This window comes from Lissotriton helveticus, chromosome 11, assembly GCF_964261635.1.
Source record: "Lissotriton helveticus chromosome 11, aLisHel1.1, whole genome shotgun sequence".
Classification (NCBI taxonomy): Eukaryota; Metazoa; Chordata; class Amphibia; order Caudata; family Salamandridae; genus Lissotriton; species Lissotriton helveticus.
In genome coordinates, this window is record NC_136072.1 from 658,912,098 (window position 1) to 658,935,811 (window position 23,714).

The window sequence follows — 23,714 nt, forward strand, 5'->3', positions numbered from 1 at the left end:
ATTACATGGCTAACATATGTTTTCAGTGTTTGTGATGAGTGTTGTAGGGCAATTTCCGGTTAGTACGGTGTGGAAAGCTGAGTCATATACAGTATTTGCATTTCAAGACCTTTACCAACCTATGGTTACAGTGACACATATGTGAGGAGTAGTGGAAGTATCATCTGCAACACCGGACATTATGTGTATCATTGGTGAGTGTTGTTGTCCCTCCACGGTATTGCTGCACAGATGGTATTTCTACCCTATCCTATTCTTACTGAGACTCACCATCTTCCAGGTGAGCCTGCTCACCATTGCCATGTATTCATAGGATTTTTGTTTGCACATATATTTTATATGAGATGCAGCACACAAAGATGATGTCACACACCACTGGCAGTGAGAAGAACAGTCTACTCTCAGATAAATCCAACGGAAGAAGGATACCTTGACTCCTAAACTCAAATGAATGATGGACCTGGTGCTGCATTGGGCACAACACACCAAGCTCATGGTATTTCCCAATGGTGAACCATCACCATTTTGTAGTTGACATGCACTACAAATTAACTGGTACCAAGTTATGTTCTAGGTAGCGTCATATACTCTGCTAGATAATTGGTCTTTGTGATAGACATGAGGGGATAAACTACAGTATGCCAAAGTGAAATGTACAAATATGATAAAGCTTACAAGATGTTAGTTTATTGACAGTTTAATTATATACATATTCATAATTTCAATTAGCCTATATTTTATAAGTGATTTTTAATTAATGTGTCATTCTGTAAAGAAATTAATGATGATTCCATCTTTCTTCTGTGTTGCTACTGCTGTACTGTCAGGTTTCCTCAGGTCCTATTCTTCTTTTTCTCCATCCTCAGGATTTTCATGAACAACACTATTGTCGAGCATAGGTGTATTAGTCTGGACACATATGTTGTGGAGTATACAACAAAATAGTATGATATTGCATACCGAGGGTGGGGAGTATAACAGTCTACCCCCAGATATGTTCAGACAGCTAAAACAGGACTTTAGGACACCAACAGTCTGTTCCACTATAAACCCAAGTGAAACATTGCAGGCCATATGTTCCTTGGTTTGAGGATTTTTGATCGGTGTCATCACCATGGCATATGTGCACCTTGGTCAGCTGAAAAAAAGAGGAAAACAGTGTTTAATTAGTCTGCAATCATGATGTGGGTGAGAAGTTCATTAGGCAGCAGTGTGTCCAGTGTCCAGCTTTCTACATTCACCTTGCACTCAGTCATGTACATGCCATGAAACTGAATCTAATACATAATAGTGTCAAATAGAAAAAGCTAACACATTACTACACATCCACTTGAGTTGTTCCCTGTGATACCTCCAGTTTTTGAGAATGAGCAAAGTGTGAATGCCTTTTAAGATGTGATTAGTCACCATTGACAATGTAAACTTAAACTTTTCTGAGGCAATTGTCTAACATGCTTTAATTGTGTGGATGTATGGGTGCTATTCCAAATAGTGAATCCGCATCCTTTCAATTACATGACACATGACAGTAGCTGTAGTAGTTTCTTCCTCTGGCACACATTTTGCAAGCAAATGTTTTATGCATCTACCTGTTTCAATGTGTCAGGCATGGACATGTAAGTGGTAGTATGTGACCCTGTTGGATATTTATGGACACATGGTGATGCACAGTATCCACTGTAGGGACAAAATACAGAAATTAATAGATTTGTTGTGAGTTTGCACAGCACCATTCTGAAGGAAGTGGCTCAATTAGGGTCACCCGGGTCACTAATGACCACCTCTCAGCTTTCCATACCAAATGAAGAGTCGGTCAAACAATAGAGAATACAAACCAATAACTGTTTATTATATACACTCAGAGCCGAACCCAGTCTATCCAGTCGCTAAGACTGCTGCAGAGGGACTGAAATCGACAAGCATAGAGATACGTTATGTACATTTCAAAACTGGACTAAAACACGCCCAGAGTGCAGCTAAGTAATGGAATACAAGGAAAAAACTGACTCAGCACTCATATCTTACACAAAGTTGCAAGGTCCAAGGTTGTTCAGTTGGGCCTGTGACCAGACAAGTGGGAGAGGGCCTCTTTCTAGTGAGAAAGGTATGCGCTAATAAGAACAGTGTACTCATTACAGGAGTAGGCCTACATAAAAAAAATGAAACCTAGACTGGAGCATTCTTGGAATTAAACAAGATCAATTTCAAACAGCCTAAAATGGCGCCTGCAAACAAAATGGTGCAGCGAATGCTAACTTACACATGGCAGTGCGCAAACGTGAACATTTACTAGTTTAACAGACCCTCCTTTAAGCATGAGCTAAAAAAAATTTGAACAGCAATGAGGAAAACAACAGAAAATCAGTAAAACAGGAAATCACAAACAGTGATTTCCATTACCATTTCCATTTTTTTGCATTTATATCGCGCATAAATCACCTGAAGGTCTCAGACCGCTAGCAGGCAAGGAACCTCTTGACCCTCAACCCCAAAAGAATGAGGGCAGCTCATCTGGCTAAAAAAGCCAGGTTTTTACCTGTCTCCGGAACTTCACATGGTCAGGCTCTAGCCTGATCTGAATGGGAAGTGAGTTCCAGGCTTCTGGGGCGGTTTTACTGAAAACTCTGTCACCGTTTCTGACTGTCCGAACTCTGGGTACAGAGAGAAGGGCCTTGCTGGAAGATCGTAGCGTTCTGGCTGGGACATGGGCCTTGAGCTTGTATTCAAAATAGGAAGGTCCATGACCATTAACCGATTTATGGACTAGGCAGCATAGTTTAAACTTTATGCGGTTATGAATGGGCAGCCAATGCAGAGTCTGAAGGCAAGGGACAGAGGGGGAGCGAGGGGGTAAATCAAGTACTAGCCTGGCGGCAGTATTCTGGAGGACCTGTAGTCGATTTAGAAGTGTTGAATTGATGGCTGAAAAGAGAGCATTCCCATAGTCTATCCTGTTAACAATAAGTCCCTGAATTAGGGGCATGCGTGCTGAGAGTGGGATCCATTTGAATATCTTCCTTAAACTGCGCATCAAACCGTAACTGGTGCCCGCGGTTTTTCTGATGTGCTCAGACATGGTTAGCTTATCATCGATAATCACTCCAAGATTCCTGACTAAGGGCTTGGGGGCTGGGCAGGGACCGAGGGATGCTGGCCACCAGTCTGGCGACCAGATTTTGTCGGCTTTACCGAACAACATGACCTCAGTCTTTCCTGCGTTCATCATGAGGTAGTTCCTGGTCATCCATTCATGTATGTCGACCATACAGTTTTTGAACCTCCTTTTGATGTCGTCAGGGTTCTGATTGATGTTGATAAGGATTTGAGTATCGTCGGCATAAGATACGGTTCCAAAACCATGTGCTCTGATGACCTTTGCCAAGGGGGAGACATATAAATTAAAAAGGGTCGGGCTCAATATGGATCCCTGCGGAACACCCTTATCGTTGTCATAGTAAATGGAAGAGTGCGAGCCTATCTGGACCCTGGACCTCCTGTTACCTAAATAGCTCGTCAGCCATTGAAGTGCGGCGCCCTCGACACCAACCTCTGCAAGGCGCTCTAATAGAACGCGATGCGAGATGGTGTCGAAGGCCGCAGAAAGGTCCAACAGGATCAATATAGCCGATTGTTTGGAGTCCAAAGTCAGTCTGATATTGTCCACTACCTCCAACAGGGCCGTTTCAGTGCTGTGGGATGCCCTGAAGCCGGACTGGGAAGGGTCGAGGAATTTGTTGGACTCAAGGTAGGTAACAAGCTGTTTATTTATTAGGGCCTCCATAATTTTTGCAAATAGTGGGAGAAGGGAGATTGGTCGATAATTGACAGGTTGATCTGGGTCGGCTGATGGCTTTTTTAAAATAAGCCGTATTACTGCCTCCTTCCAGTGCTTAGGGACGGAACTGTGAAGTAGGGAATGATTGAGGATGATGGTTAGGGCAGGGATCAGTGCCGGGGAGATTTTGGATAGAACTTGCGGAGAGGCTGGGTCTCCTGGAGCTCCAGACTTCATTTTCAGCAAGGTTTGGTCCACCTCTTTTTCTAAGAAAGGTGAAAACTCTCTTAACGTGACAGTCTGATGGTTTTGACGTCTGGGACAGCGGTCTGATCAGTTGTCGTCGACTGGGGGAAGCATTTGTGGATGTCATTAACTTTCTCATGGAAGTAAGAGGCTACAGATTCTACCCACTCCTTGGTATCGGGGGTACCAGCTGAGAGCCTGATGGATTTGTGAATTCCTTAACGATGTTAAAAAGTTCTCTTTGTGAGTTGGCTGCTGACATGATCCTATACCCTAGGTAGATTTTTTTTGCCTCGGCTATTTCCTTCATGTACTGCCGGTGCGCAGCTTTATAGGTTTACCTATCATGGACACTTTTTGTATGTCGCCATTTCCTTTCTGCCACCCTGGTAGAGAATTTTATTTGCTTCAGGTCTGGCGTAAACCATGGTGAGCTGTTTTTGGGGGGTTTAGATACGCGTGCAGGGGCGATGTCATCCAATGCAAGAGTGATTGCCGATTCAAATTTCATGGCAGCTAGGCTAGGGTTGGTGCTCTTAGAGATGGTAGGAGGAGTAAAGTGGGCGGCAAAGGCGTCCATGGTGATCTTATTCCATGGCCTGCTCTTTTTCGGTTTGGTCGTGCAGGCTGCCAGGGCTTGTATGCTATTGATGGCAAATTTGATGATAAAATGTCGGACCAAAAGACTGGGTCGATCTGTGTGATCGCAACTTTTGAGGAGTTGGTGCGGACAAGGTCAAGAGTATGGCCAGCTATGTGGGTTGGGCCTATTGGGAGTAGGCGTAGCTGTAGGGCATCCAGGTTGGTAATTAGGTCTATGGTTTGAGGATCAAGGGCTTGCTCGAGATGGTAGTTACAATCTCCTAGCAAGAGAAAGTTTCCTGTGGTGAGGGCATCGGGTGCTATTGCTTCCACTAGTTTTTCTGGGAAATGGGTCTTGGACCCAGGGGGCCTATAAATAAGGGCTATCTTCCATGATTCTTTATTGCCCACGGTCATAGTGGCAATGAGCATCTCGCCCCAACTTTCGAGGTAGGAGTCGTTTATATGGATTTTCATAGATGCCTTGTGGATTATAGCCGTTCCAACCCCCTTTTTTATGCCAGGGCGGTCAAGCCTATGTATTGTATAAGCGGGGGGCAGAGCTACTGCAATGTCAGGTGCTGATGACTCCTGGAGCCAGGTTTCCGTTACGAACAATGCATCCGGTTTGACTGAGTCCAGGAGCGCCCAGATTTGTAGCGAGTGTTTAGCCATAGATCTTGCATTGCAATATAGACATACTAGGTTAGTTTGGGGCTTGGAGGCGCGGTCAGTTTGACGGGATTTTTGTATTGGTAACTTGGTTGTCGCAAGTTTTAGTTGGGAGCTGGAGGGCTGGGCTGTAGGTAGAGGTCGTTTGACTGGATTGAGGCAATGTAGTTCTAAGTTTGTGTATCTGATGATGCCCATTTCACAGTGCTGTCCGTGGAGGGCGAATCAGCAGAGTCGACGGACGGACAGGCAGGATCCCTGGCGTCTAGAGTCGGGCGGGAGCGGATGGGCGCAGACGGGCTCGGCGCACTGGGTTATGTAGGTCCAGTGGGCGGGACCGCAAGCGTGGGGCTGGGGCTAGGACGCTGACCCTGATAACAATGAATCCTTATGAGCATTCCATATTTTCACCATTGGTGAAGGAAACTGTGAGTAGGGAAGAAGTCTTGAAAAGCCCTCATCAAAGTTCATGAGGTCCTCTATTTCTTTCTGTACTATAATTGCAGAATTAGTTTCATGAAATGATATTTTTCATTTAGGGCTGAGAACAGTGGTGCAATAAGAGCAACAGAAGAGGAGGCACTGAATAAGAGGACAGCAACACACCATTATCACAATCAGGTACATCACCTTTTCAAGAATCCAAATCCAGCCACCAAAAAGAGACCAATTTCCACTTTCCATTACCATGAAATTCTCATGGATGTCTAGAATATGCTTGGTATTATTCTTTTCCGTATTCTTGATCCAGACTACACACTGGTCTCCCTCTACTGTGCATACACCACCACTCTTAGCTAAAATGAAATCAACTGCATATCTAGTCTGCTCTGAATATATTTGCATAATCTACAACTGAATGGTGATGTCGCGTAAAGCAGCTATGGTAGTTGTAGAAAAAATTTACAACTTGCACCCAATATATTCTCTAGCTTTTTCAACCCTGGCCATAGAGGTACCACCCAAAGTGAAATGGAAGAAAGGATGTATCCAAAAGTGATCCCATTATTATAATTATTGACCTCTATATCAGTCACTCCCTCACAGAATTCCTTTGCTAAAGTCCTTTTAACACAGCGAACATTAGGCTTAGCATATTTACACGGCACACCTAAGGGCAACACCAAGGACCTCATCGTCTGTGCCATTATGGACGTTGGAATAGGTATCTTAAGACAAAAAGTAAAACCAGGGCTGTGCATAAATCGGTCCATCTTAATCTACTGCAGCATATCTAGTGTTCATTCCGAAAGTACTTGGATCTTTTTCATTCACTAAAGGGACCGCATTTTTCTACAACACTATTCCAGAACAGTTGATATACAAAGAAGTGTCTGTGCTATTCACAATAGGACAACAAGCAGGATAATAACCAGCCTCCAGGGTAACAATCAATTCCTTGTAATGCCATGCCACCAAAGTAACATTCTGTTCTTCCATATAAAAGTGTTATTATTGCAGCCTGGATAACACATTCCCAGTGGCTTTCTAAAATATAAACAAGGGCCTGGATAGCTGAAACCAAAGACTCCCTTCACTTCTGTAAATTGTGGTGGACGGGTAAATCTACAATTGACAAGTGACAATGGATATACAATCCATAACTTAGTAACATATTTGGTGGGGTAGCAAGTTGTCCCTTTTCCAAAGAATCTCTTGTGTATGTCTAGAAATATATATCTCTGGGCTGACCTTTTCTTTCTTATTGGAGGAATAACCTTACCCTTGGTACATAAAGATACATCCTGATCATTTTCCAAAACCCATGATACCCCACACAATATGATTAGCAGCAAAACCACAAGAGCAACACATATTACTCTCTGTTTGCGTGTCCACACTATATTATGCTGAGCAAAAAGAATCACTGGCTACTCTTCCTCAGCAACCTGTCTATCAAAAGGATGCATAATGGATGATAAAAAAGGGATCAAAGTGTGAGTAGAATATATAAGTTCCCAGTGTCCATCAGAGCCTCATTGGTACAGTCTCTTGTTGTCCATCAATACGTTGGCACTCTTAAACACCGGTGGTGGAGCTTGCTCTGTCCTAAGCTCGTATCCCACATCAATCAAGATGGTATGCCTTCAGGGTATACTCCAGTCTTCCCTATCTAATATTCAAATAACTAAATTGAAGTAAGTAGAAATCCTTCACTGATCTCAACTAATTCTGTTGGTACTATAACTCAGTAAAATCTGTCTTATGCAGTCCAACCTTAATCTCTTTTCTTCTTAGATGCAGTTTCCCTCTGCCGAGGGCGCAAATTGTACCTGGTAGCCCCAGGCACTGTGTGATCAGTGAACAAAGGCACATTTCTGGCAGAACAGCCCTGTTCAACACATCCACATTATCTTTATCCGTCGACGTCCAAGTCCACGTCCGCTAGACATCGCTGAAAGGAACAAACCGGGGCACCTGTTCGCACTCTGTGTCTCCAATGCTGTCCTTGACCGGTGGTAGGGTAATGGTAAGGGAACCCTCTGACCGTGGGTCACGTGGACACAGTTCTTATGGCCTGCAACATTTACAGCAGTACGCGTCACAAATAGAACCTGCTCAGAAGCCTTCGAGCGCGACTCCAAACTTTTCTTCCTCTGGAAGTTGCGCACAAGAGCAAATCACTGGGCTGGATATCGTGGCCGGCTCCATCTGGTGTGGAAGGAAGGGACGCTCGCACCTGTTGGTGCAAAGAACGTAAACGTTCTGTTAACTGGCCAAAGGAATCAAGCAATACCGGGTACTCAATATCAGAAAACCGACGAGGAAATTTGATGGGCACCCAAACACGACCTCGTAAAAAAATAATTCTGTCCTAGAATATGCTGTTGTACTTGTAGATAAAAGAGCTAACGCTAAAGCATCTGACTACTTTAACCATGTGGTCTCCTGTATTTTGCCAATTTCAGTTTGAGAGTACCATTATACTTCTCAACCAAACCCGCTGACTCTGGATGATTGGCAGCATGGAATTTTTGCTTTACAGGGAGACCCTCACAAATCAATTGAATCACTTTCACATTAAAATGACTTCCGTTGTCACTCCAGATAACTCGGGGAAAGCCGAAACGAGAAAAGAACTCCTTCAGGAGCAACTTTGCAGTCGTAATGGCTGTACTGTCTTTAGTAGGGAATGCCTCAATCCATTTACTAAATGTACATACTACCACCAAAACATATTTAAAATTGTTGCAGCTCTCTAATACAATATAGTCCATCTGCAGGATCTCAAAAGGAAAAGTGGGTGGTGCAAATTTACTAGGTAGTGTCGGGGTACTCTTCCCTGGATTATGCATCATGTAACCATGCAATATTTCACTAAATGCGTAGCTGTCTTGGAGATATTGTCATTATGCCATACAGGGGCAAACAGCTTACAAATGCCCTTTTCACTGATGTGGACTGTACCATGTGCCATAGTAACTACAGGAAGAACATATGCTTCCGGCAACATTCATCCATTTATCAATCCAACATCCTTCCTCATTCAACTGTGCTGTACTCTCCTGCTATTTCACTAATTCTTCAATTGTAGGTTCATTTTGTATCTCCTTTACACTTTCAAGGGTATTCTCGAACATAACAACTTCAGGAACCCATCCAGCTGGACCTGCAACAATCGTACGTTTCATCTTTGTTCGAGCCATTTCCTTAGCTGTCTGCTCTGCACAAGCATTTCCTCTACCAACGTCATCAGTAACCTTTCTGTGGGCACTGCATTAAATAATAGCTAATTTCTTGGGAAGTGCTAAAGCAGACAAAAGCCTCAATATGAGGTGCCCATGCTGAATCTTGGTACCATGGGAAGTAAGTTACCCTCTCTCTGCCCAGAGTCACCCAAAATTATGAGTGACCCGAAGGCATACTGGCTTTCAGTATAGATGTTGACAACCAGTCCCTCGCTCAATTCGCAATCTCGAATAGGAGCAGCAAGCTCAGCAGGTTGAGCCAAATGAATGAAAGGGGACTTGTGATGTCTCTACCACTGCGTGTAATGTGGTGACAACATAAGCTGCCATTGTGTTGCCATTTGATCATTTAAAACATGAGCCATCAACATAGAGTTCTCCTTAGGGGTCAGATAAGGGAACATCAGTCAGGAACATCAGTCAGGTCTACCCATCCCTCCTGCCTTCTGTGCCACTCATTTTTCCCCTGTATTTCTGTGCCCTCCTGCCTTTGGTTTTTTTTTCTGTATAAAGCACAGGAGCAAAAACCCATCAACCACATTGGGATTGGGGTGGATAATCAGAATAAACAAACAGTATCCCAACTGGTATTATTTGAAAGACAATTAGATAGGATATGCCGTAGACATTATCAGCAAGGAAATATGGAGACTCATTGATTATTTGAAATGTGCTCATGGCACCATATTTATCAAGAATAGGTAAAGCAAATTACAGTTGTGGCAGCACTGTAGTAAAAACAATTAATACAACCCTAATTGTACTTGGTGCTCAAGATGTGCAAGTGATAGACAAGGTGGCGATGCAAGTGACAATGTAATAAGCATAAACGGCGCGTAGTGACTGGTGCTAAAGATATATACAGTGATTCAATTAAACAATGTGGCTCCAGATGAATTTACAAAACACAGGTTCTAATTTGGGTTGACTGTAGTTAGGATGAACCATATTGTGAGCTGCGCCTCCTATTGCGCTGGATGGTCGACGGCGTTTCGATCCTCATTAATTGGGATCTTCATCAGGACAGGGTGGGTGTGGATACGATGCTGTACATGGGGTGAAGAGAAAGGTGATGGTAAGTGGAGGAGAGAGGAAAGGGGAAGCGCAGGCGTAGCTGGAACTGGGTAGGTCGGCAGACTAGCGCGCAGCCGTGGAAAAAGTTGATGTTCATGTCTGGCGGTTAGGTGAACAAATCGCAATCGATTGGCAAAACTGGAGAGGGTTGTAAGCAGCTAGCGAGCCCCGGCAGAGCTGGGGGCCATTTGACAGTTAGTCTGGTATGGGGGTGGGGGATAGGGATGGGTAGTTCATGTAGTGCAGGAAGGATAATGAACTAAGGACTGTCGGGTGTCTGACTCGGCGCGGGAGGAAGGGGCAAGAAAGATGGTCAACTATAGGCTGTTGAAAAACTGGCCAGGCGCGGCAGAAGGTACAAAGGGGCGAAGTGGAGATGTGGGAGGAGTAGCTGATGGAATAGGTATTTCCAGTGGTAATCGTGGACAACAGGATTCAATTTCGTCGTTGTATAAACCGGGCCTGTAATCAGAGAAAAGGAGCATAGGTAACTTAGAATGGCGCGTGGTACTGAGCGGTGATGAATGGCAAAGTCCCAGGCTGACGTGTGAATCGGGTGGTTAATGTAAGTGGCAGGGTTCCGGTGGGTGTGATCTTGTGTCCGAAGGCCGGAGAAGAATCAATCTAAAAGGGGGCAGGAAAAAATCAGTGGCATGTTGGCTCGGGGGGTCAGGGAGGAAACAGGCGAAGTGGAAGCGAGAACGTACCTTGGTTGGCGAGGTTCAGCGAGGGAATGTCCGTTGGATTCGGGGTTCAGTCGAAGAAGAATCATTCTGAAAAGGGGCAGGTAAAAGTCAGTGGCTTGTTGGCCCGGGGGATCGGGGGTTCAATCATGCGGGGGGAGACGAGAGCGTACCAAGGTTCAACAAGGAAGTGACCGAGTGGATCGGGCGTTGTCAAGGAGACGCCTAGGATTCCAGAAGCCTAAGGTGGGGAAAAGGGGGAGTGTCAATGTCACGTGGGAGCCAGGGGGTGGGGTAAAGTGAGGTGGCGGAGTCGGATAGGTACGGAGTTGGGAACGGGAGGGTCTGATAGATGGAGGAGGAACTGGTATGAGGTTCGGTAATTGCGAGAGTTAAAGGAACGGTATCATGTTGATTGATTGACATGAATCAAACCGGGCTACATCATTAAAAGACAATTTTTCTGGTAAATGATTACATGCCATTAAAAACGAGGTTGAACTAGATCGCAACGGGTACATGACAGATTGGCAATTTAATTCATGTAATGGTGAACATATTAGTACAAGTCAAGAAGGTTTCACGGTATACTTAACACATTGATTACACAACTCGGACCAATCGGAACAAGATACAGTGATTGCTTTGTTAAAATGGAGCAGGTAGAGAGAAGACTCAAGCAGTGTCTGCTGCACATGAGCCATGTGGGTCTACAGTTTTTTTATGAGGATAAAGTTAGACATGTATAATAACAGCATCATTGTGGATGTAGCAAAGTCCAATGTTGTTCCAGTCGGGCCCGTCACCAGATAAGTGGGAGAGGGCCTCTATCTAGTGAGAAAGATATGCGCTAAAAGGAACAGTGTACTCATTACTGGAACAGGCCTACATGAAAAAAACAAAACTTAGACTGGAGCATTTCTCAGAATTAAACTACATCGCTTTCAAATAGCCTAAAATGGAGTCTGCAAAGAAAATGGTGCAGCGAATGCTAACTTACACAGGGCAATATGCTAATGTAAACATTTTCCAGTTTATCAATTGAACAAATAGACTGTGTACACTGCAATGCAAGACACCTTGGTACCAGTGTAGACCATAGCTTTGACAGTATTTGGTATTTGTTCATTGTTTATCTGCGCTGGCAATAGCAGTGCAGATTTCCTCTATGACACTCCTTAAATGCCCTTGTAAGCTGTCATAGTGGATGTGGTGTGTGCATGAGGTGACACCATGCTGCACAGTCTGGATCCTTGGATGAGTGCTCTGGTGATTCAGTCACTGCAATTCTTCACATGTTGTGCACATTGGATGGGAAGTGTGTCTTTGATTTGTGATCAAATGCTGCATTGCTGTGAGTAACTCTTGCAGTACTACTGTGTCTATTTGATTTGAAATCTCACAGAAGTGTGTTATGTCATCTTTCCTCTTGCCCATGAAAATGACTTGGGGCACACAGGGGATTTCCTGCTATCTATACATCTAGTTGTACCTGGTCATATTACGTGTTGATACATGAGTATCTTAGACAATATTTGGATGTACACCGGAATCGTCATGTTATTTTTCTGCCACTGTACATCCCCGAATGTGGAAAAGGCTGATCTAACCTGAATGCAGGTGAATTGATGGTATGTGCTTTACTTTGACATACACAACATCCATGTTGTTCTATGTCCAATAAATGACAAAATTATGTTTTTGGCTAACTCATTGCACCATTGCGCACATGTGTCATCTTGTTGTCTGGCGCTGAGGTTAGGTTATGTATTACAGATTTCAAAAACATTGATGTAAAATCTGTGGTTCTCCCTCTTACAATGTGTGATCCAGATTACTGGTACTAATCATAGTGTAGATGAGAGAGAACACTATATTTCTGTATTCTCAGTTATGATTCTGTAGGGTGGCACACCACCTGCACACTGTCACATTGTCTCTCTACATTGGATGTGTATAATTAGGTTGTGTTCTAAATTATTCTTTACCCCGAAAGGGTAGAAAAGTGTCCATGGTATACAATATTGACATTTGAAAACTGTGTGATATCCTTTGTAGTGGCCTGCTTTACTTACTACCTATTAAGCCATGCTATGTTCTTCAGACATCTTTCACATTACCGGTTAGGAAGGAAATGGCCATGTGCTCCTTCATATCATCATGATAGATGATAGTCCCTCATCCCATTAGACTGGTATTTGTGGGCCATGCCGGCTTAGTGAGTGTCTACATGTGTGACTGACGGGCATAAGGAAGAACCCGATATGCCAGCTTAAGCGGGGATGCTTGGGACAGAATATTTGTTTTACAGCCCTTCTTAACTATCATCTGTGGCTGGAATGTTATCAGAAGTCAGAAGGAGACACTTATAAACAGTGGAAGAATGAAGTACCAGGTTATAACTGTGCATCAGACTAAAAACAGTGACAAAAGGAAGAGACTTAATTAAAATGCAAAATAAAAATTAGGTTAGAAAATGAAGATGGAAGAAGACAAAGAAAGAAGGAAAGCAGAAAAATAGAATGGAAAGTAGAACTGAGTGATAGATGGACGGGCAAAAGAAGTAAACACAAAAAAGAAAAACTCAACAAATGGAAGGAAAACAAAAGATGAGGAAAGATGGAAAGAATGCGAGACAAAAGTACTGGAGGGTGGCTGAAAGAAAGGAGGAAACAGGAAGAGAAAAATAGGAAGATGGAAAAGAAAATTAAACTAGAATATTGATAAGAGCACAAAGCTAGAAAGCACATGAAATGAGAAAAGAATGGACATAAGGAAAGCAAGATTAAATCAATAAATGAGGATAATAGAAATGTAGAAAAGAAAGATAGTGAGAAAAAAGGTAAGAATAAAAGTAATAAGTTATTTCTAGTAAATGTACATTTTTGGCAAATTTGCATTATTTTAAGGCATTGTACTAAGAGGAGAAAAAATTCCACTGGCACTTTAATAGTAAGTGCTGGAATCAATATCTGTGGAAGGATATTTTTTTCCTTAAGGGTCACAGAGCATAAGGAAGCAGTTGACCAGGAGTTGTTACACTGCTCTTGCTGGAAGACGGCTCAGTACTATGGTGAAGGAGGCTGGCCAAGATGCTCCCTAGCGCAAAAACTGGCAGCGTCGCGCTCCCGGGACCATATAACTGAAACGCAGGACATTGATGGGATTGCTCACTACTCTACTTCTCAGACTAGTGCAGTCATTGTGCAATTCAACACCCGACTGCACGCTGCTAAAAGTGCCCTGTCACCTGAAGAGATTGGCTCATACTTAGATGATGTTGCATTAGGTTGGCTCCTAAATTCACATAGAGAATACCTAGTACATCTGTTTGACAAAGAGGATGTTAAGATGTCCATAATGTCTTTACCGACTTGCAAAGCTGTTGGTATGGACAGCCTGCTAGGTGAATACAATAAGGCATATGCGTCGGAACTTGCTCCTCGATTACTAGAAGTATATGCGGAAGTATATGAAACAGGAACGTTACCGTCTTCTCTCAAGGAGGCTCTGCTGTTGAAACCTGACAAGCCTTCGAATCAGTGCGACTCTTAAAGGCCGATTATTAATATCAATGCAAAGATTCTTTCAAAAATGATCACCACTAGGATACAACCATTGGTTCCTCTCTTGGTTCTACCTGACCAGTCTGGGTTTGTCACTGCACGTTCTACCACACCTAATCTCTGCACTATCTTTTCTACTTTACATTATTTTGACCCCGACTTCCAAGCAGTTGCAGTGCTGCTAGATGCAGCAAAAGCTTTTGACTCCTTGCAATGGCTCTACATGTGCACGGTTTTGACTAGGATGAGCTTCCCTCCATTTAAAAAAATGGATTAGGGTGCTTTTTAAAAACCCAATCGCTGGGTTGCGAGTGAATGGATGGGTGTTGTCTCCGATCCCTATTGAAAGCAGCACACGGCAGGGATGCCTACTATCACCAATGCTATTTTCACTCACACTTGAGCCCCTAGCCTGCAAACTCCGGCAACAGCATGCGGCAGCTGCCCTGAGATTCCGACAGAGGCCGCTGGTCGTCTCTCTGTAGTCTCTCTGTATGCCGACGACATGCTATTTATATGTATGAAAACCTGAGGTGTATTTACCAGAGCTGCTCCGGGAGTATATTGAATTTGAACGGTTTTCTGATCTAGGGATCAATTGGTTGAAGTGGGTGGTGTTTCCACTGACGGGGCACACTAAGGAGGTTGAACTGGAATATCCACTAACCTGGACATCGGACCCCGTGAAATATCTTGGGGTTTGGCTGCATGGGGATCCAGAGGTGGTGATCGCAGTGAACTATGGCTGCGCAGTCAAGCGTATTACTGATCAGGCTGAGCGGTGGGCACACCTGCCTCTCTCCTTAGCTGATAGGATAGCAGTTGTGAAGATGGCCTTCCTACCTTAACTTTACTTTTTCATCAATATCCCTATCAAATTGAATAAGGCGCTATTTTAAACCCTTCAATCCTCATTGTCGATATTTGTTTGGAGCGGTAAGAAAGCCAGGTGTAGGTGGAATCTGTTGGTGCAGCCATTTGAACGGGGAGGATTTGAGGCCCCAGATCTTAGACTGTACTACCTCTGTGCACAGGCACAGTTTGCGCATTATTGGCACTTCCCACAGCGGTATCAGCCTCATGTGGCGGTAGAATCGGATGCAGTACTTACAATGTCAGTGCAAGCGGCAACCCTATCGGGGGGCAGGGGCAGCCCATGGACTGGGATAAACCCTATACAATGCACAGCGTGGGGCTGGCGGATGCTGGCGGAACGAGCTCAGCTATCCTACCTTTATGCTCCATCATTGCCTATGATATCGCACCCTGATATTTCTTCGGCACGTAAGGGGCAGGCTCTCAGCGCGTTGGCCAAAGTGGGTATTTCGAGGCTGGGGGATCTGTATACAAATGGTCAATTTAAAACCCTGCTAGATGTGCAGAAAGGTATGGACTGTAGCTTTATGTTTGGCTTTTCATAAGTTCGGGTGCGGCAGGCCGTCAAGACCGTGTATCCAGAATACCCCGCGGAACCTATTACTCTACGGGCACTGCAGGCGATGCTTGCGGGAGAAGAGCATTGGAGTCTAATAACTAAACTTTATAACGCGTCCTTGTGAGAGCGGGAGCAGAATGATCACTCTTCCTGTGTTAGAAGGGAAGCATTTCTGGGGCCTGCCCTCACGCCGGATGTATGGACGGCATGTTGTACCCTCACCAGTCGCCTCACGGCCAATTGTAACCTCAGAATAATTCACTTCACAATTTTACACCGATTATATTTTACCCCTGTACATTTATATAGATATGGCTTGCGAGAAACTGCAAATTGTGTGCGGTGTGGAATGGTTGAAGCAGACTTTCTACACGTGGCATGGCAATGTGCGGGTGTGTTTGCCTTTTGGTGTGAAGAGACGAAACTGCTTACTGATATAATATTGGAACCCGTGCACTGCACCCCCGAACTTTGCCTACTAGGATATGTAAAGCGCCTCAAGCCCTGTAACAGACGCATAGTTGCTGTGTCTACCTTGTTTGCCAAAAGAGCTGTAGCTCAATGTTGGGGTGCGGGAACCACTCCGATGATAAAAAAATGGCTCTGGGATTTGCTGTATTGTAAAACTCAGCTATTGACATACGCGGAGGAGTTGCCTGAGACTTCTCGCCCCAAAGACTTCTGGGCTCCGCTCACTGCATACTTGTTGTCCAGACCAGACTTGCTGTAAACTTGTATAAACAATGCACTTTCCCAATGTGTACACTGACTAGTTCCAGGTTCAGGCCCACACACTGTCCAAATTGCTGCTCTACTGTGCGTGGCCTCTTGTGTCCGATGTGCTTTCATTGTTTGCACATAATAGTAGCCCTATTGGAGGACTTTGTTTAATGCCATTGTAGTAGTGAGCCTCAGCAATGCCTACCAGTGCTAGGGGTTCTCCCTTCTCTGCAGAGTCCTCAGACCAATAGAAAGAAGTTGGCACAGAAACTGGAATAGAAAAGACAAAGTTTATTAAACCTCATGAGGTAGAACTACATTCACACAACACCCTTCAGTAGTGTATGAGGTAGCACACTGAATGGAAGGAGCTTGGTCCTTTTATACCCACACAGGGGCTCAAATGAAGGCGGTACAAGTACAGAATGCTGGTTGTAGGTACATATTAGGTCATACAGAAAGTGTACAGGCAACAAGTGGGAGGGCTAACAGTTAGAAAATTCTGGTGGACACATCCTGACAGTTACAAGTTGAGGACTTAGTGAGGCTGTAAGCTCAACTGAGCATGTACGAAGCAGAAGAGGCTAAATATATCTCGTCTCTAGGCAGATTTCAAGAGCAGTTAACAGGGAGGTAGGACAGAGCACATGGCCAGCACTTGGCAAACAACATGGCTGCCAGAAATACAAAATGGATTCCACACAATGGACAAGATAGTCTCTAAATTTAAGATGTCTTTTGCTAATGCTTAACTTAATCGCAGCTAAATTACAACAGACGACCCTTTCAGCATTAGCTGAAGACATTCGTTTATCTGGGGTAATCTAGATATGCGTCCTATACATTGATGTTCATCATCTCAGTAATTTCATTCTTTAACATTTGCTGTGCTTTTATATCTGCAATATTTCTTTTGGCAGGTGTACCAGCAGTGACACACTTTGAGCAAAGCATAGGACCACATTGTATACAAGTACAGCATGTAAATAGTATCACTAGTAGTATACATAGAATAGTCAGTAGCTTCCAGTCCCAAGTAGCAAAGAGTGTCCATATCCAGTTTGAAAATGTCCATGTACCAGTCTCTGGGTGAATTTCTGCAGCAATCTAATGCAGTTTTGAGATTGCATTATATACTGAAAGTGAGTGATCGGGTATAAATATACAGCAACTGCTACCAATGATGCGATATGCACCACCTCGATCAGCTAATATCACATTAAGCACCATCCTATTTTGAAGTGCTACAATCCTTGCAATTTGTAGTTCCTCTGTAATGTTCCCAAGTGCCATAGCTGTTTGATTGGTGACAGCTTCCACAACACTAGTTAATCGCCTTATCTTTTTGCTATTCAATGCAGCACCCACAGAAAAGAACAAACCCAAATTGAAATCGACATATTGTTGCAAAGTGGTGTCTGTCTGGTCAACTTCTTCTGTGCTTATTGTTTTGTATTGGAAATGTCATTATACAACTTTAAATTCAGGTGATATGATGGAGGGGCCAAGAACACAGGTGGCCACAAAAATGATATGTAACATACCCCGGATCACCAAACAGGTAATTGATAGTATCCTTTATTACCACATACAAAATACGAATTGTGTGAAGATGTAAAACTACTGCTGTTAGCTCCTTCAATAATCAATGTCAAAATACATTCACTCCGTCCTACTGGGATTCTCTCAACACTACTTATACATAGTTCTGCTTTAGCTCTGGTCACAGAAATAGCAAAAGGTCCATTGTCTTTAATGTTCCTCATATCCGTGATGACATATGGTGTCGAAATATTGCCCGATTGGTATTCTTCCCATTCCCATTTAGTCCCTTTGGCTTGAGGATAACCATCTTTATCTTGGTAGCATACTTTATTCAGACGAAAGATAATTTCTCCAACTGAAGGCTTTCTGAAAGCAAACAAAAGAGCATGCCAAGCTTGACAAGAACCATTATGGGAAAACGGTAGAGGAATAAAAGGCGTTCCTCCTTTCTTCTCGTGTGCAGGTATCACCCCACACACCCAATAATTGGTTGTATTCGTGGCATTTTGTGTATGATGCAACATCTGGATGAATGTGTTATTCAGGTTGGATTGTCGATGCTTCTGCTCATGAGAGCAGGAGCCACTTTCTCAACAAACCAGTTGATTATTGCCATAACCACCAGGGCATAATTCTTTTGTTATTCATTTCAGCAACAGTGATGATTGATCTTTCTAAAAACTTGTTGAAAACAATCGTTGGAGCTCTTCTCCCTGGGCAGCCGTTGATTTCTTCACCACGGGCCAAGACGGGTGACACTACACTATGCAGGGCTGATTCCCCCCCCTTGCCACATTGACTCTCCGTTTCACAAACCCAGGGCGGTAGCTCAACGAGTCTCATTCAACACTGCAGATTCGTTCCTCGGTCTCAAGTGGTATCGCGATGCTGCAGGAATTGTGTGGTTTCGGGAAGACTTCCGCAGATTCATCAGATGAGATAGCTTGAGCTTTCTCCGTCTCCAGAATCTCTCAATGGTCGGTCAGCGCAGCAGGTTCCACCAAGGCAGGCCACACACACTTGCAATGCGTGCTGTGGACCCAGTTCTTTTTGTTCGTCACTTGAACTGCTGTCATTGTAGCCAAAAGCACCTGCTCCGGGCCTCACTACCTCGGTTCCAAGCTGTTCGATCTGTCGAAGACTTTGACCATCACATAGTCACCCGGACGGAGTTCATTGGCCTCACCTGTAGATCTGTCAGGAAGAGCTTCGCGAACCTGTTCATGAATAGTGATCAAACTGTCGGTTAACTGTGCCAAATAATCATTCAACAGAACACAAGGTACATCATGTATGTGGTGTGGCTTAGGAACTCCCCAAATGTTCATCGGTCTCCCAAATACCACCTAATACGGGGTAAGATCTGATCATGAGTGTGGCACCGAACTTATGGATAATAATGCCAAAGGTAGTGCATCTGGCCACTTTAGGGACGTTGAAGCCAGTATTTTTGCCAGCTTCAATTTTAAAGTAGAGTTATACCTTTCCACCAATCCTGCTGATTGCGGGTGGAAGACTGTATGGAATTTATGTTTGATCCCTAACCCTTTCAGGACATACTCAACAACTTGCCCAATAAAATGAGGTCCGTTGTCACTTAACAAAAGCTTACAAACACCATACCTAGGAAAAAATTCCTTCAGAAGCACCTTTGCTGTGGTAAGAGCAGCATTATCCTTTGTAGGGTACGCCTCTATCCATTTACTGAAGGCACATACCACCACTAGGACGTATTTTAGATTATTGCAGCGTTCAAGTTGGATGTAATCCATCTGCAAAACTTCAAAAGGTGCGGTTGGTGTAGCAAACCCTCCTGTAGGAGTTTGTGTCCCTTTTCCAGGATTATACTGCCAACAGATCAAACAGGACTGTACTATTCTTTTAGCTGTGCTGGAAATTTCAGGATGCTCCCAGACTTGTGTAAGCAATTTAGTTATTGCTAGGGCTCCAACATGTGCCAGCCCATGTGCCATTTGAACCATAGGTTGTAAATAGGCTGCAGGCAATTTCCATTTATTCATTTCTTTGTTACGCCAACAACCCTCATCATCTACCATTCCTTATTTAGACCATTACTCAAGTTCTTCCACAGAGGCAGATCTCTGTATATCCAATACTTCCTCTCTAGCATCATGCCAATGCTCAACTTGTGATTTTACTATGTGCATGGATGTAGTGCTATGCTGCATTACAGTTTCACGGGCTACACGGTCTGCGAAGGCATTGCCTTGTCCTATTTTGTCAATGATTTTCTTGTGTGCGCTACACTTCAGAATGGCAACTTTCTTCAGGCATGTAAGTGCAGTCAAGAGATTATGCACTAAGCCTCCGTGCATTATCTGCATCCCATGGGATGTAAGAAAATCTCTTTCCTTCCAGAGTAGGCCAAAATCATGAACCACTCCAAAAGCATAGCGGCTATCCGTGTAAATGTTCACACATAAGTCAGTGCTAAGTTTACACGCTTGTGTCAAAGATATTAGTTTAGCTGCTTGAGCGGACTACTGTGGTATGCGAGCTGTTTCCACTACTGTCTCAAGTGTTGTGATTGCATGTGCAGCTGAGGTTGTGCCATCTGGTAACTTCAAACAGGACCCATCAACCCATACCTCCCAATCTACATCTGGAAGGGGCGTATCTTGCAAATCGATGTGACACTTTGTTCCTCAGTAAGGAATATACAATCGTGAGGTTCCTTTGACTGGGACTGAGTCGCAGGATGTGGCAACTGAGTGGCTGGGTTCAGTGTCGCGCACCTCTTCAAGGTAATATGAGGTGCTAACAGTGTCAATTTGTATCCTGTCAAACAAGCACTAGTTAAGTGATGTGTCTTAGTCTGATTCAAAAGGGCATCTACTGCATGGGGTACTAGCACCAACAGTTTGTGTGACAAAACTATCCCTTTGCTCTGACGTATGGACACTGCTGTCGCTGCAACTGAACGGAAACATCCAGGCAACGCACGAGCAACAGGATCAAGAACTGCAGAAAAATATGCACAGGGACGCTGCTTGTCACCGTGTGTCTGTACTAAAACTGACAATGCACATCCATCTTTCTCGTGTACATAGAGTGTAAAGGCCTTCGTGTAATCTGGTGTGCCTAACACTGGTGCAGAGCAAAGAGCTTGTCTTAACTGGTGAAAAGCATTTTGATATTCATCTGTCCATGGAAGGGGGATCGGAGTGTTCTTAGTCAAAAGTGCTAGAAGAGGTTTAACAATGTGTGAAAAACCCAATATCCATTGCCTACAAAATGAAGTCAAACCAATAAATGCACGGACATCTTTCTGTGTGGAAGCTACTCGGGTGTCTTAAATTGCTTGAATACGATCTGGTGTCAGTGCACGGCCCACCTTAGACAGAAGGTGTCCTAAATAGGTCACCTTCGGTCTACAATATTACAATTTCTTCTGTGATACTTTATGGTGGTGTGTAGCAAGAAAAGAAAGCAAGGGCAAGGTACATTTTTCACACTGCTCAGGCGTATCAGCTGCCAACAAGATGTCATCGACATATTGTATGAGAGCCACTCTTTCAGACAAAGTAAAGAAATCAAGATGTCGTTTTAAGGCTTGACTATAAATACTCAGACTCTCAGTGTACCCTCGAGGAAATCTCCAAAATCTGTATGATTTATTATTCAAAGTGAAACCGAACAAATATCAGCTATCAGGATTAATAGAAATCGAGAATAAAGCATTCTTCAAGTCAATTACAAAGAATGTAGTTGCTGTTGGAGGGACCAGGGTAAGCAATATCTTTATGTCAGATACTACAGGGTACTGCGGTACTACAATCGTGTTGGCTTCTCTCAAATCGATGATGAATCTCTAAATCTTTGTGTCAGTATCTTTTTTCAAAATGGGAAGAATCGGACTATTGCAAACATTGTAAGGAACTTCTTCCACAACCCCCACCTTAATCAAATCCTGTACAATATGTATAAGTGCTTCTTCTCCTTCTAGAGAAATTTTATACTGAGGCAGTCTCGGCAATAAAGCACCCTTCTTGACACTGATATGTACTGGTGGAATAACCAGTTGTCCTACATCGGTGTCTGAAGTAGCCCACAAGGTACTAGGGAGTGAAGCTAATGCAATGTCCTCTTTAACAAAACAGGATCTCTCAATCATGGGGTAGTTGTCATTTAAAATAACCCGTACTCCTTCGGGAGAACATCGTGTCGGAGCCCTGAAATATTTGAGCATGTCAAGACCCACAATATTGTCTGGTGTGTTTGGAGAAAACAAAAACGGACATGGAGCAGTAAACTTATCAACATGGAGTGCAAGTGGCTGTGACAATGGGCTAAGGCAAGGTGTTCCATCGAAACCTATCGATGTAATAGTTAAGCCAGACAGGGGAGCCCTTGGAACCAATTGTTTAGACAAGGCGCTACGAGGAGCTCCTGTATCAACCATAAAACTGATCAGTAGAACCCAAAACATGTGCTGTAACATAGGGACCCCTCTAATCTACTGGAACTTCAACTGATTCCTTACCCCATCCTAGGCAATCCTATGCATAAGCAGAATCTTGAAAATCAGACGGCACATAGTCGGACATTTGATATTGGTTCTTTCTGTCAAAAGTATTAGACCCCTCCTGTCCATGTGTATTAGCATTAAACCTAACACGATCATTTGTGCTTCCTCTAGGCCCTGAATATCCTGAACGATTTCTCATTTGTCCCTGACCACGTGAACCCTGCTGAGCACACAGTGCTGGACAGTCAGACAGCCAATGTCCAAATTTCTTGCAATACGCACACTGATTAACAGACAAATTTGAACGAGTATAGTTTACACAAGCCTTCTCACCATAAAGCCTCTTTCTGTGTTCCTGTCTTTCTCCCCCTCAGGCTATTAGTACTTTACAGCGCCATGAAACCGCTCGGTGTACGCGCGCTTAAGAAATATTTTAAACTCAAACTCAAGGAAAAGACAAACCATAAGATCCACTTGCGCCTCTATCATTACGTCTAGAAGGTGGTCCATAAGCTTGAGTTAACATAACCTTTGTTTTGAACTCTTTGGACTTTTTATCCTCAGTACTTTTAGCTTCTAATTCTTGTCGCTCATAATACTGAGCCATGGTTAAGAGAGAAACCGTAGAAGAGGTCGTCCATGAACTCTCACTGGCCTTTAGGCGACTAGCTTTTCCTGGAAAAGGTTTGCAACATATTTTTCGACAAACAGATGCCTACCTGTGTCATCTGTTAATGACTGGCCACTAAAATTGTAGAATGCCTCTTCAAAGCGTGTTAAGAAATCTGAAACTGATTCATCTGCCTTTTGCTTACACGACGTTAATACAGTCCAATCTATCTTTTTTAGGGGGAATAATCGTCTTTAACTTAACTAATATAGCTGCCGGAAGGTCTAAAATTAACTGACACGGTTTCTGTGCAGGTTCTCTTTCTTCATCTAACTGCTCTAAATCTTTCCATAATGCTCCAAATGTTGCACGGACATCAACTTTACGCACAGTTCTCCACATATCAGGCTGTAATATTAATCCGAAAAACAAATCAATATCAGGCAAAGTCATAGTACAAGAACTAATTGCACCCTCAACTTCCTCATCAAAAGGCTGCTGGATTCTTTCGCGGATCAGGCAATGTATTTTTAAGGGCCATAACATCTGCTCAATTCCAAGGAGAGTAAACCCAATTATAAATAAAATAACCTTTAGCATATGTAGAAGTCTTATCATCATTTGTACC

The 23,714-nt window shown here is 43.6% G+C and overlaps 1 protein-coding gene across 1 annotated transcript in view; it reads right to left on the bottom strand.

Moving 5' to 3' along the window:
* Nucleotides 1-665: 665 nt before the first annotated feature.
* Nucleotides 666-23,714, bottom strand: part of LOC144791743 (zinc metalloproteinase-disintegrin-like lachestatin-1) — a 4,387,327-nt gene continuing 4,364,278 nt past the window's right edge. Inside the window, exon 17 of the mRNA XM_078666511.1 lies at nucleotides 666-1,138. Coding sequence (XP_078522637.1) covers nucleotides 1,110-1,138 — 29 coding nt within the window. The 3' untranslated portion in view covers nucleotides 666-1,109. The remainder of the gene's footprint in view (nucleotides 1,139-23,714) is intronic.